This window comes from Ochotona curzoniae, unplaced genomic scaffold (genome assembly GCF_017591425.1).
Source record: "Ochotona curzoniae isolate NIBS_2020 unplaced genomic scaffold, NIBS_Ocur_1.0 contig_3176, whole genome shotgun sequence".
NCBI lineage: Eukaryota > Metazoa > Chordata > Mammalia > Lagomorpha > Ochotonidae > Ochotona > Ochotona curzoniae.
This window is the reverse complement of record NW_024465746.1, coordinates 682,683-694,896: the sequence shown is the minus strand read 5'-3', so window position 1 is coordinate 694,896 and position 12,214 is coordinate 682,683. Positions and strand designations below refer to the sequence as shown.

Sequence of the window (12,214 nt, the reverse complement as noted above, 5' to 3'; positions counted from 1 at the left end):
GGAACAGCCTCACCCACTCTGCGGAACAGCAGACTAGGTCCAGGTTGGCATGTGTCTAAGGGAGCCAGAGGATGGAAAAGCAGTTGGCCTCGGAGAGCAGTGGTTGAGAGAAGCAGCCACTCCGCACGGTTCATTCTCTTGTTACATAGATATGACTAGAGGGTGTGGGGTGCACAGGCTGACGTCCTTGAAGGAGTAAAAGCAGGCTGCAGTGTGCTGAGGGAGAATTGCAGCTTGGCCCAGGTTTTTGATGGCTTGCTTTAGGGCTTGTATCCACTCCCAGGATGTTTAAAGGAGGCATCCCTAAGTAGGTCAGCAAGTGGATACAGCCCTGAAATGGGAGGGAAAGAGAAGGATACGCAGAAACAAGAAGTAGCTCCCTCACAGAGCCTCCCAAGATGCCACCTGGCAGAAAGGCTATCCCAGCACGCCCTGCCCATGTAGAGTAACTCAGCTCTCCATGGTACTATCACAAAGATTAGAAAAAATAAATAAAAAATTCCTTTAGGCTCAAAAGCTTTTTTTTTTATGAGAACAGATTCACCAGATTACCCTGAAAATCTTGCAGTATGAATCCAATTAACACAACCAATGGCTAGCAAAGTGTGGGTGAAGTCTTTAACTAGTGTTAAGTGATGAGTGAACCCTGGCACCAAGAGGTCCAGCAGAGGCTCCGGGGCCCACTCTGCAGCCATGCCACCATCTGTGGGCCGGTGCTATGGGCAACCACGTCTGTGCCTTGGTCTTATCCTATGTGGGTGCTTCATAAGTTGGACCTCGGTAATAGGAGCCACATACATTTCAGGATAGAAGCATATCTGGGGGGTGGGGGGAAACATTTAATAGAGTGGCTTCTGAACTAAATTGCACTGTGGTCCTCAAGGCATGTGTAATGAACTACTTAAAAATATGCTGACCACCTGTGGCAGGAGGTGCATAGGGGGAGTTTGGCAGTGGGGCTTGGGTGGAGGGAGGTACCGGCTGCTGAGGATACCTGAGCCAGGTTGGACTCAGTGCTTGGGGCCCTGGCCACCACCACTGCTGCCACAAGGTGAGCGAGTCCTGGGCTTTGGGATGCCAGAGTGCAAAGGGGCATCAGGCTCCGCCCACTGGCCGCAGGCAGCAAGCTCTAGGGTGTCTAGGGGTATGGAATTGCTACCTAGGATAAGACTAGTGTGTGTGTAGGTGAGAAATGAATCCTGTGTGACTCCCAGTGATGGGGTCACTGAACTTGCAGGTAAGCAAGGGGACTGAGACCTGGTGGTTCGGACGGGAGAGTCTGCAAGATCTGATTCACCAGCCCACATGGGAGTCCTGAGTTGGACTGTTAGCGTGGAACATCACTGACCGCCACATGCCAGACCACATGAAAGCTATGGCTGGGGCCTTTCTGGCAGGGCTAGATCCCAGTACCAGACTGAGTGTCAGAACAGGGAACAGGTCACATTAAGCAAGGTCATGACACTAATCAGCAAACAAGAGAACTTGTTACAGGACAAAGCAACAAGCACTCCAGTGTTCATTGTAGCACAATCAACAATTGCAAGAACATGGAAGTAACCTAAATTCCCATCAACAGAGGACTAGATAAAGAAACTGGTTCATCTACACTATGGAATGCTACTCGGCGATTTAAAAAAATGAAATATATTACTTTTTGTGGCCAACTGGGCCAAACTAGAGATCATTATGCTAAGGGAAATGGGCCAATCCCAAAAGGTCAGGTATCATATGTTTGCTCTAATATAGGAAAATGTAATGTCAAATCTAGAGACATTATATGTGAATCTTACTCTATGCAACTTCATCCTTACCTGTACCTTCTGTGATAAGAACTGGTGATGTAATTCATTAATCAACCATCCATAAGAGGCTGAGTGTTTATAATCACGTGAGATGGTCAATGTCCCTTTATCACTGTTGTTGGTACTGTCCAAAAACAATGAAGATCTAATCCCCATTGTACCTACGTTAGGGCCCCAAGATGTAAGAATGAACTCACAACGAAATGACAGTCTCCTACATGATTGGGAGACACTCCAGTGGAAGCATGATGAACTTGGGAAAATGCACGAAGGACACTCATTATGAACCTAGAGGGGAGAACAGAAGGGAGGGGAGGGAATTTGGTGGAGCAGGAGGGGAAAGCCCAGTGCCAGCTATATTGTATCAAAAAACAATGTTTTTTTTTTTTTTTTAAAGTTAACAAAAAAGAGAAAACCAAATCCAGGGGTAGATACTGTGAGGGATAAGTGGGCCCAGCTGTGTGGAAATACAAGTCCCACTGGTTAGCTCAAGAGTTGGGGTGGTGATGGGCTGAGCTAGGAGTGATCATGGAATCCACTGACACTCATGGGTGCTGGGGCTCGAAACAAACTGGGCAGGTCCAGGCTGCAGCACCTGCATATGCAGCTCAAAACAGGGTGTGAAGCGGGCTAGGCCGCAACATCCTCCAGCTCATAAAACGGCCAAGACAGAGTGGCAGGCTATGTTGGGCAAAGGTCTAGCACCTGCTGGAGCATGTGAGATCTGGGTCAGAGAGTGGGCCAAGTGGGAGAACCTGCAATTCTCCCCTATTGGGGTCATGGCTCCCACTGGTGAGCACATGTTCCAGGTCTGGGTGTGGGGCAGTCTGGACAGGGTAACTCCAACTGTTGACTAATGTGTGGGTTGATTTTGAAAGGGGGCAGAATGGGCAGGGCTGAGCCAACCTTAGCTCACTGGCAAGAGCAAAACCAGGCTGGAGCAAAGGTCAAGCATAGCTATGCTGTCACATCTACCAATTTGCATGAAACTGAAATATGAGCAGACTGAGCTAGGACTTAGGTCAGGCCATGTCAGGCCAGGCTAGAACATCCAAAGGTGAAGATCATGATAGGTAAGAGACTATGCCAAGCTGGGTCAGAACAACCATTGCCATGCGCAAGATCTATAGCTGGGAACAGACCTGGTTGGGAACCTAAGAGGATGCCCCGGTTGGGTTGTGGTTCCCATAGATAAATACAGGGGCTGGAATGGGAGCCACATTCTGGTCTGGACATGGCTGCAATGTCCCTTGGCAAAAGTGTGGACTGGGGCTGAGTGTGCTGAACTGGGCTAGACCTCAGCACCCACTGGTGCTTGTGAGAACCAGGGTAGGTATAGGACAGACTAGGCTAGGGTTTTGTCCCTCCTGAGCCGGGTGTGAGCTGTGTCTGCATGTGGACCAGGTTAGACTGGGCTATAACATCCAACAATAATAACCAGAATGGGTTGAAGGCTGGCCAGGAAAGGCCATTGTTTCTGCTAGATCAGGAGGTGGACTGAGTAGGGTTGGCCCGTGAACCTACTCTTGTATATGAGATCTGGCATTGGGAGAGGTTCCAACAGAGCAGTCTGGGAAACTCTTCTGTCAAGATATAGTTCCTGCAGTTGAGTGCAAGAACCACAATAGGGAGAAGCCCAGACCAGGCCAGGGAAAGCTACCCAGCAGCATTCATTTGGTGTAGGTTGGGGGTGAACCGGGCTGGGCCAGTGCAAATCACCCACTGGCGAATCTCAGCACCAGAATGGAGTGTGGGTCAGGTTGGGTCTGGTTGCAACACACACCAATACCCATGAGGGTTTTGGACTGGGCGCTGGCAGGGCTGGGCTTGGCTGTAACCCCCACCAACCTGAGCTGGAATCAGGGTTTGGCCAGGCTGGGCTAGGTTAAGGCACTCCCTGGCAAAAGCTGAGGTGAGGCAGGCCATTCCAGACTGGGCCACGGCACCCAACCAGCACACACAGGACCCAGGGAGGAGGGGGTGAAGATGGTAGGGGGGCTGTGAGGGGCTCCTCTGCTGGATTACCACTGCCACTGGAGAGTGTGAGTTGGGATGGGGGCAGATCAGGCTGAGCAGGGCTACAACACCTGCTGGCCTCATGTGAGATGGACCAGGGAAAAGCCAGGCTGGATTGACTGTTCCTACTGGTGCAAGTATAAGTCAGAGTGGGTGTGGGCTGGTTGGGCTCTGCCTCAGCATCAGCTGGCAGATGCTGGCATGGGGGGGTGTCAATTCTGTCAAGCCAAATTGCAGAACCACCTGGAGAGTGCATGATCCGGGAGTGGGGCCAGGAGGGAAACAGTGGGCACCTTCCTCTTGGGTTGCCACTCCATCTGGTGAGCAGGAAAACCAGGACTGGAGCAGGCATGGCTAGACAGTCGCACCTGTCAGCAGGTATGTGCTCTGAATAGTGGGGCTGGTTGGGTTGAACTAGGCTTCAATGCCCATTGACACGTAGGAGAGCTGAATGGGATGTGGGATGGACTGGACCAGTTTGCTGTACATACTAGCAAGCTTGGGAACCAGGGCAGGGAGTTGGCCTGGTGGGGGTTATTGCAGGTTGCTCTGACTTGGCTGTAGCTCCCACTGGTGTATATGAGGGCCGAATATGTGGTGGTCATGATTGGGATGGGCTGCAACACTCATTGGTTTGTGTAGAAGACAGGGCTAGAGACAGATTTGACCCAGCAATAAAATCACAACCACTAGCATATACATAAGCTGATTGGGGCAATGGACTGTGCCGGACCCTTTACTGGCAAGCACACACAAGAATCAGGTCTGGGATCACCTCAGATGAAGTTTCTTTGGGGATCCCCCCCGTTGAACTGCTGGGCTCAGAACCCCAACCATGAAGAGAATTGCAGGTTCCATGGTCTGACCATGGAGTGCATGTGTCAAAGCTGAGCTGCCTCAGTGGCTCAGAGCAATGGACAGCATATCCAGGTGCACATGGAGAATATGGTAGTACATTGGAGCCTGCAGAAGACACCTGGCACCTCAACAAAGGACAGAACAAATTGATCAACTACCTAGTCAAGTGTTGGCAGCGAAAATCTGGGCAAGTGGAGATGCGAAGGTGCACTATGCCAGCCAGTGGATTTTGAAGAGATCTCATCGTGCTTGGAATGGCAACTCTGGCAGCAATTCAGAACAATTGAACCACTGAAACCACTTTAGTAGTGTCCTTGGAGCATGCCCCATATCAGGGACCCTGGGATGGTTGGGAGGGTGGGTGTGACTTCTCCCTTTGTCTCTCCCCTTCCCCCAGATGCAGGAAGGAAAAAAGAGAATGTGGAAACAATGGTCTTTCCCACTTTCACTTCCTTGACCTTTTGAGCCTTAATCAACTATGTAAAGATCATCAAAATAAAAACATTTTTTAAAGTAACACAAATAAAAGCAGATCTCAAACAAATGCTATATAGCCCAAGCTATGACACACACACTGAGTTATGAATTGGAAGGCTGACCCTGGTGGTAGTTCTAAGTGCTCACACGTAGCTGTTATCACCAGAAAGTTCTTATCTAGTTTTGAAGCCAAGAGTTTCTTTCCCCCAGTGGCATGCTTTACACAGAACAAGAACCCAAACCAGCCCTGAAATTTCCCTAATGTGGTTGTGCATCTACCATGCAGTCAAACAAACTGCTCCTATGTAATCCGCAATGACATAATTGAAACCGGGTTTGCATTTATTTCAGTAGCACTGTTGTGATGGAAGAAAAATATTTTAGTAAGCGGCACAGCACATGTTTGAGCAAGGCTTACAGAGGTCTGCTCTGCTTGCGGGTTCCTCTCTGACTGCTAAGATCTCCGTTTTGGAAATGAAGAGGAGAGCAAGAGGGAGAAGGGATGGTATTGAGTTTCAGTCCTGCACAATGGCACCTTTAACAAGTCTGCTAGCTAGTCAAAAACCAAATAGAGCGGTTTGAAAAAGTCTTCAGTACTGCCAGTTATTCACAGGACTCTGGGGGAATGAGAACTTCCAATGGGGCAATATTTATAAATGCTACTGTTGTCCCCCAAACTCATGTCTCAGATTCCTTAAAGATGCTGGGAGCATTCACGCTAATGAGTGCATGGGTTTAAATATGGAAAGAAGTCGTTAGCAAAACAAAATTAAGCACCTATAAATGGGTACTTGGTGGTCTTGAATTTGAGTACTACTTGAATAAGATCGGTAACCTGACCTGTCTCGCCAATTTCATTTCAATTTGCCAATGGCTTGGTCATGAAGAAAACATTCAAAATGTAGAACGCTGATGGCCAACATGGTTTCTAAATTTTTATTTAATTTTTTTTCTACTTTATATCGCTAGTTGCCAAAAAGAACTTAACCTCAAGTTTGGAATATCCAAATAACTGAGTTTGTGTCTACAACTCTGATGGTGTCATCACAACACCGTGTGCTTGAGAAACAATAACATTCGTGCAGGGAAGTCAACTCCGCATTTAAAGTCAGTGTTTCCATTAGCGACCCTAACAGTATTTGCTAAAGTTTACATAATTTGATCATTAAAAAATGTGTGAGGCTGGAAACCTGGTCTGTGTCAATCTTGGACTAAACTAGTTTGCTCTGAAGTTTGTTCGTCCTTTCTCTTTTATCTTTCTTCAAGAATGTATTTATTTTAACTGCTACACCTGAATTCAAACCAAAAAAAAATTTTTTTTTCTGCAACACCGATGAGCCAACACTATTGCATGCATTACCAGTATTTCAGGAGAAATTTATGATGTCTATAAACTCAAGTTCAAGGTGCCTATTACTGGAAGTAATCACCTCAAATTTCTTTTTAAACTCTATGTTTAACCCAATCCCGTCTTCGTTGTTTTATTTCACCCAAAATATTGGAACTTCAAGCTGAAATGTTAATGTTTGCAGATATAAACTGCCAATTGGAATTTAGCTTTATAGAAATAAAGCTTACTAGGAGGACATCCAAGAACTTGGATTTTTTTTTTTTTTCTGGTGGAACAGAAGAGAACTTTCCTAAGGTAACACCCAAGGAGGAAGGGGAAGGCATTCTTTTAGATTCTGTCAGATTCAAGTTCTACTGCCATGAAGAAAACACCTGTGTGTAATTTAAAACATCTCTGACATCTCATTGCCGGCCGAGTCTGGCGATGGGAGGTTGCTCCCAAGAAGTTTGTGGAAAAACGGGATTAAAAGATGAGTTTATTTTGGCACAAAAGATCTTGAGCTCCATGCGATCTTTAGAAAGTATACGGAAAAACGTGGAACCAAGAACAAGCTAGGTATGCACTGCACCCACAGAGTAACTCTCCCCTCTTTCCTGGACTTCTTTGGTACCCTTATATCTACTGCAGCTTCCTCCCTTCACCACTGGAAAACACGGTCTTCCTGTTACAACTTCTGTCCCGTTGGAAATATCTAAGAAGTCTGAATCCTTGCCTGGCAAAGATGGAGCCAAAACAAGTGTGTGTGTGTGTGTGTGTGTGTGTGTGTGTGTGTGTGTGTGTGATCTTATACCTTTAAAAGGAGCCAATATACAGTGTAAACATGAAGAAAGGAATGCTACTTTACTGTTTCTTATTAATTTTTCATTTGTCTTCATAGAACTATGGGAAATCACCATTTGGATGGAAATGGAAATAGTTGGACTGCCCTGGGGCAAATGATGAATTTTCCCTTCCAGACCAGATCATCTTCCATGCACTTTCTCACATCATTCAGCAAGCAGAAATTATTTTGAGGTGTGAACACAGTGTATATTGACAAACTCAAACTTGTGGGCTATAAAGGATGTATAAATTTAAAAGCTATACCTTATGTAATAACTTAAAAATAGTTTGTCTTGGCAAATATTATCAAAGGAACTCTGAAAAAGATGAAATTGCCGAAGTGAGTACTAACTTCAATTCTATCACTTAACGTCCCACAGTGACGTGTAATGAATAATTTATGTATATGTGCTTGAGGAAGGAAATTTGAATTATGTGTAATGGAATGTTTTTTGATTTATGCACAATTCGTATCTTTTTTTATTTTATAGGCACGGGGAGATTTATGTGAACGAAAATTGAGGAAATTCCAAACACATCAAAAATGGATGCTTCAAAGAAAAGTGATATGTTAAAATTGTTATTGTAGTATATCTCAAAGATTCCAGCATTGCTTTAGGTGTAATTGAAAACATGTAGATGGTATTCCATCTACTCAATCATATGACAATCATGTCTGACCAAAACCGAAGCTTGATGTACTCGATGGTAGATTCATTTGGGAAAGAGTGTATCTAGATAACGCAGAAATACAGATCGCAACTTCGAAATATAATTTTCAACATGAATTGTTTCCCTTGAAATAAACACCTTCCAACCTGAGACGGCAACATTTTTCTCGCTCAAAGATATTAGTTTTACATTGAGCTTGGCAATAGGATGGATGTCACCGTCATAATTCACAAAATGTCATTCAACTTTTGGACTTTGGTAGCCCTAGGAATTTCACGTGGGTAGAAGCAGGCAATGTAATGTAGCTGATTAAATCACCAGTGGCATCACCTACATTACATACTGGAGTGCTTATACAAATCCTGGCTGCTCTGCTTTCGATTCAGCTCCCTGCTGATCCAACTGGGAAGTCAGACAATGATGGCCTGGATACCCGTGTTCCTGCAAACCTTGTGGCAGAGCTGGATGGAGTTTAGAGCTTGTGATTTTAATCTGGGTCAACCACAAGTATTGCAGGCATCGAGGGAGTGACCCAGTGGATTGAAGAGACTCCCTTCTTCTCTCTTTTCCCTTCCCTCCCTTTCAAATAAATTTTAAAGAATAAACCTCTTTTTTTTTAAAACAAAAATTGTACTTAGTTTTCTGACTAGCTATTCTGTAAGCTGTTGGGAGTATATATGTCGTGATTTAAAAAAAAAGATTTATTTTCATTGGAAAGGCAGATTTACAGAAAAAAAGGAAAGACAGAGAGGTCTTGCCTCTGCTGGTTCACTCTCCAATGGCCATAATGGCTGGAACTTTGTTGATCTGAGGCAGGAGCCAGGAATCTCTTCTGGGTTTCCCACATGGATGTACGGACCCAAGAACTTGAGCCAATCTCCACTGCCTTCCTAGGTGTGAGCAGGAAACCGGATAGAAAGTGGAGCAGCCAGGACTAGAACTACCACCCATATGGAATGCTGGCACTGTAAGGCAGACAATTAGCCCATTGAGCCACCATGCTGTCCCCGTCAGTCTTAATTTTAAGTTAGGTCTACTGACAATGTATATTCTCAGAAAGAGACCTACTGTGTAACACATATTGAAGCTTCAGTAATCAAGTTGATTTCAAGACCTAATTTTCCCCGGCACAACTTCTTCATGTATATTTTCACTCATTGGATTGCCAAATTATCCAAATTGATCATGATTTTTTTATATATGATCATTGTATGCTTTTTCATTTGTGTGATGGCACAGCAGCCTTGCCATGCATGTACAAATACACAGAAATAACCAACATCATACTCACAGTTATAACCAGGCGCGATGCGGTGCTGGGCTTCAAGGCTGGCCAAGGTGATGTGGAAAATGATGTGCAGTACCAGGAAGGAGAAGCTGGTGAGGCACAGCGACTTCAGCAACCGTCCTGTGTGGCCTGCAGGGTACGAAGCACAGAGCGCGTGAGAGAGCATAGCACCCAACATGCCATCTGGCTCTTTCATAGAGCCTCATAAGAATTTCTTAGGCAACTTCCTTGGTGGACTGTCTCAAAGTCTAGGAAGCGCAACTGTTACTAAGCTTAATTACTGACCTATAGCTAAAAGCAATCTTATGTTCTTTTTGCCTTGCACTGGTTAAAAAAAAAAAATCACTGTAAAAATATAAAGACACTAGGGACCAGCTACATGGTATAGCAAGCTAAATGGACTCTGCCTTGTGAATCAGATGCTCCATTTCCAAATCTAGCTCTGTGATTATTGGGGGATGGCCCAAGTTTTTGAGTCCCTGAAATCATGTGGAAGGTCCTGGTTTTGGATAGGCTCAGCTCCAGCTGTTGCAGCCAATTGGGGAGTGAGTCAGCGGATAGAAGATTTTTCTGTTTCAACTTCTCTCTGTAACTCTGCCTTTCAAATGCAAAAATATTTACCAAAAAAAATGACATTTGTCTATTTGTTATATGATGAACTGTAGTAGCCCTACCAACAACCTAGCTATATAGAATTCCTGGTGTCTCCTTAATCCTAGGACCTCCTCCAACCGGAAGTGGGAGAACATTTGTACAGACAATGGTGCAGCCTCAGCACAGTATCACAGGAGGAGTGCTGTGGGGAGCCATGCAGTTGGGTCGGATGGCATGGTTGTGTGATGAGCACTGCTCCTCGGTTAGCAAGGCTGCAGCGAGGCAAGGACAGCGGAAGGGGCCTGACCTCCTCCTAACTCGCGGAAGAGGATATGCTTGTGTTTTCCCACAGGACTCAGATTCGCCAATCTGGAGTCCAGACCGACTGATTAGACATGTCTCATCATCCTCAGACCCCATGCCGCCTACTGAAAGCAGCAAGCCTGTCCCGCAAGAGACATCATCCTCCACTGCCTCTTCTGACATCTCCAGTCCAGACATCTGAAAGACATCCATCCGAACACCTTTCTTCAGAAAGCAACGTGCTGGACGAGTCTACACCTGCTGAAAATGTTCTTCCAACGCCTATATCTGGTCTGCATATTCATCCTCCTGCTGTTGGGTGCCACCAGGCAGCTTCCACATGTCCTGCTCCTCCGCCTACCTGGGTGGGGTCAGGTTAAGGCTCTTACTTCCTCAGCCGAACAATTAGTAAATTCCCAACAGCATCCCTGTACCTGTGAGAATTTGTTCGTTGCCATGCTTGCAATTATCACCATTCAGATATGTTTTTTAGCAGTGCCGTCAACATAGCAATATTGGGCTTACATCCCCGACTCATCTTCATTGCATCCCCATTGCAGATGTGGGGAGCCATGCAGTTGGGTCGGATGGCATGGGTGTGTGATGAGCACCGCTCCTCAATTAGCAAGGCTGCGAGAAGTTTCTAGCTGCGAGGCAAGGCCTGGCAGAATGTCTCTGGTCACCTCATTGCTGCCTCACCCCATCGTACGGACACTCAATCACCTCTCTGATGTTTGATAGAATTCTCCTGGTGATGTTGTTGTTTTTCTGCTAGTGTGAAGTGATTCCTGTAACTGGTATGACACCTCGAATTGATAAATCATGTTATGATAAAAACATCTTTAGTAATGTAAAGCTATGACACACAGCTAAAAGTATACAATAGTACAATTGAGCCCACAATGTCTCCAAACATCCTGTTATGTGCCCACTTTTGTCCTGAAGTTTGCCCTAGTATAAGTAATATTTTCATTAAGAAATGGCTTGATAATATCTTGGAACAGATGGCAATCATGGAGGTACAAAGAGTTTGTTTACCATGCACCTCGACCTGTTACAACACATGATATCATGCATTTTAGTTTCTCACCACAGAAAGCAAAAGTATATGGGGCATCTTCTAAAGGGAAACAAAACAAAACAACCCCCCCCCCAAAATGGCTTAAAATCTCAATCTTATACTGGCACTTATATTTAGGGAAAGAAAACAGTTTGAAAGGAAGTTTCTTGTAAAGGTCTTCTGTTTGTAGATTGGCTGAGCTGCCTTGATCCCTTTCACTGCCCTTTAACAAAAGAACAAAAAACAATTAAATCAGCACTAGGTGAAGATGACGGTAATTAAGGCATGATTTGATTATAAGATTTCGCAAAGAATGTATATTATATGCTTTTATAAAATCCTTTCATTTATGATCTTTTAAATCTGTACTCTTAATATTTTAATCAATATTAGTTAGTTTGTGTTTAGTAAAAGTTGATTTTGAGTATAAGTTAACCACTTGTCACTATGTAACTGCATGTGCTGCCAACTGTGGAGTTCCTCGCTTCAGCCATGTGACTTCAGGCTTCAATGAGTAATGGTTTGTTGGAAATGTTTTCTTTGAAGTAAAATAATATTTTTTAGGATTTTTTTTGTATTTTCTTAACCATGATGCAAAAATGAAACAACTGGATATTGTGCAAAAGCTTTTGAGATTTGTGTATAAATAAAGAAGGCAACTTTTCTGAGTTGTCTATTATGAGCATCATGTCATAGTGGTCCACGTTTTATCTCTTCTTCGTATCATCTCGCCGACCCATGCATCCTTTGCAAGCTCTCTAGTCAGCCGGAGCTGGTCTCCGGCAGAGTGTGGTGAGCCAGGAGCTGGGGCTATGGAGACTATGGTGGAAATCCAGCATAAGAACCCAGATTTGGAACTCGCTGAAGGGGGTGAACAGGTGACTATAAACAAGAGCCATGTACCAACTGCAATAGGTAAAATCAAATTGTAGACCTGTGAGTGACAGAGCTTAGAAACCTGCCCCAAG

General features: G+C 44.9%; 1 protein-coding gene across 3 annotated transcripts in view; it reads right to left on the bottom strand.

Moving 5' to 3' along the window:
- Positions 1-12,214, bottom strand: part of PIEZO2 (piezo type mechanosensitive ion channel component 2) — a 410,674-nt gene that overhangs the window by 250,730 nt on the left and 147,730 nt on the right. For all 3 annotated transcript variants that reach the window (XM_040979222.1, XM_040979221.1, XM_040979223.1), the window contains exon 3: positions 9,293-9,418. In XM_040979222.1, the coding sequence (XP_040835156.1) occupies positions 9,293-9,418 (126 nt within the window). The remainder of the gene's footprint in view (positions 1-9,292; positions 9,419-12,214) is intronic.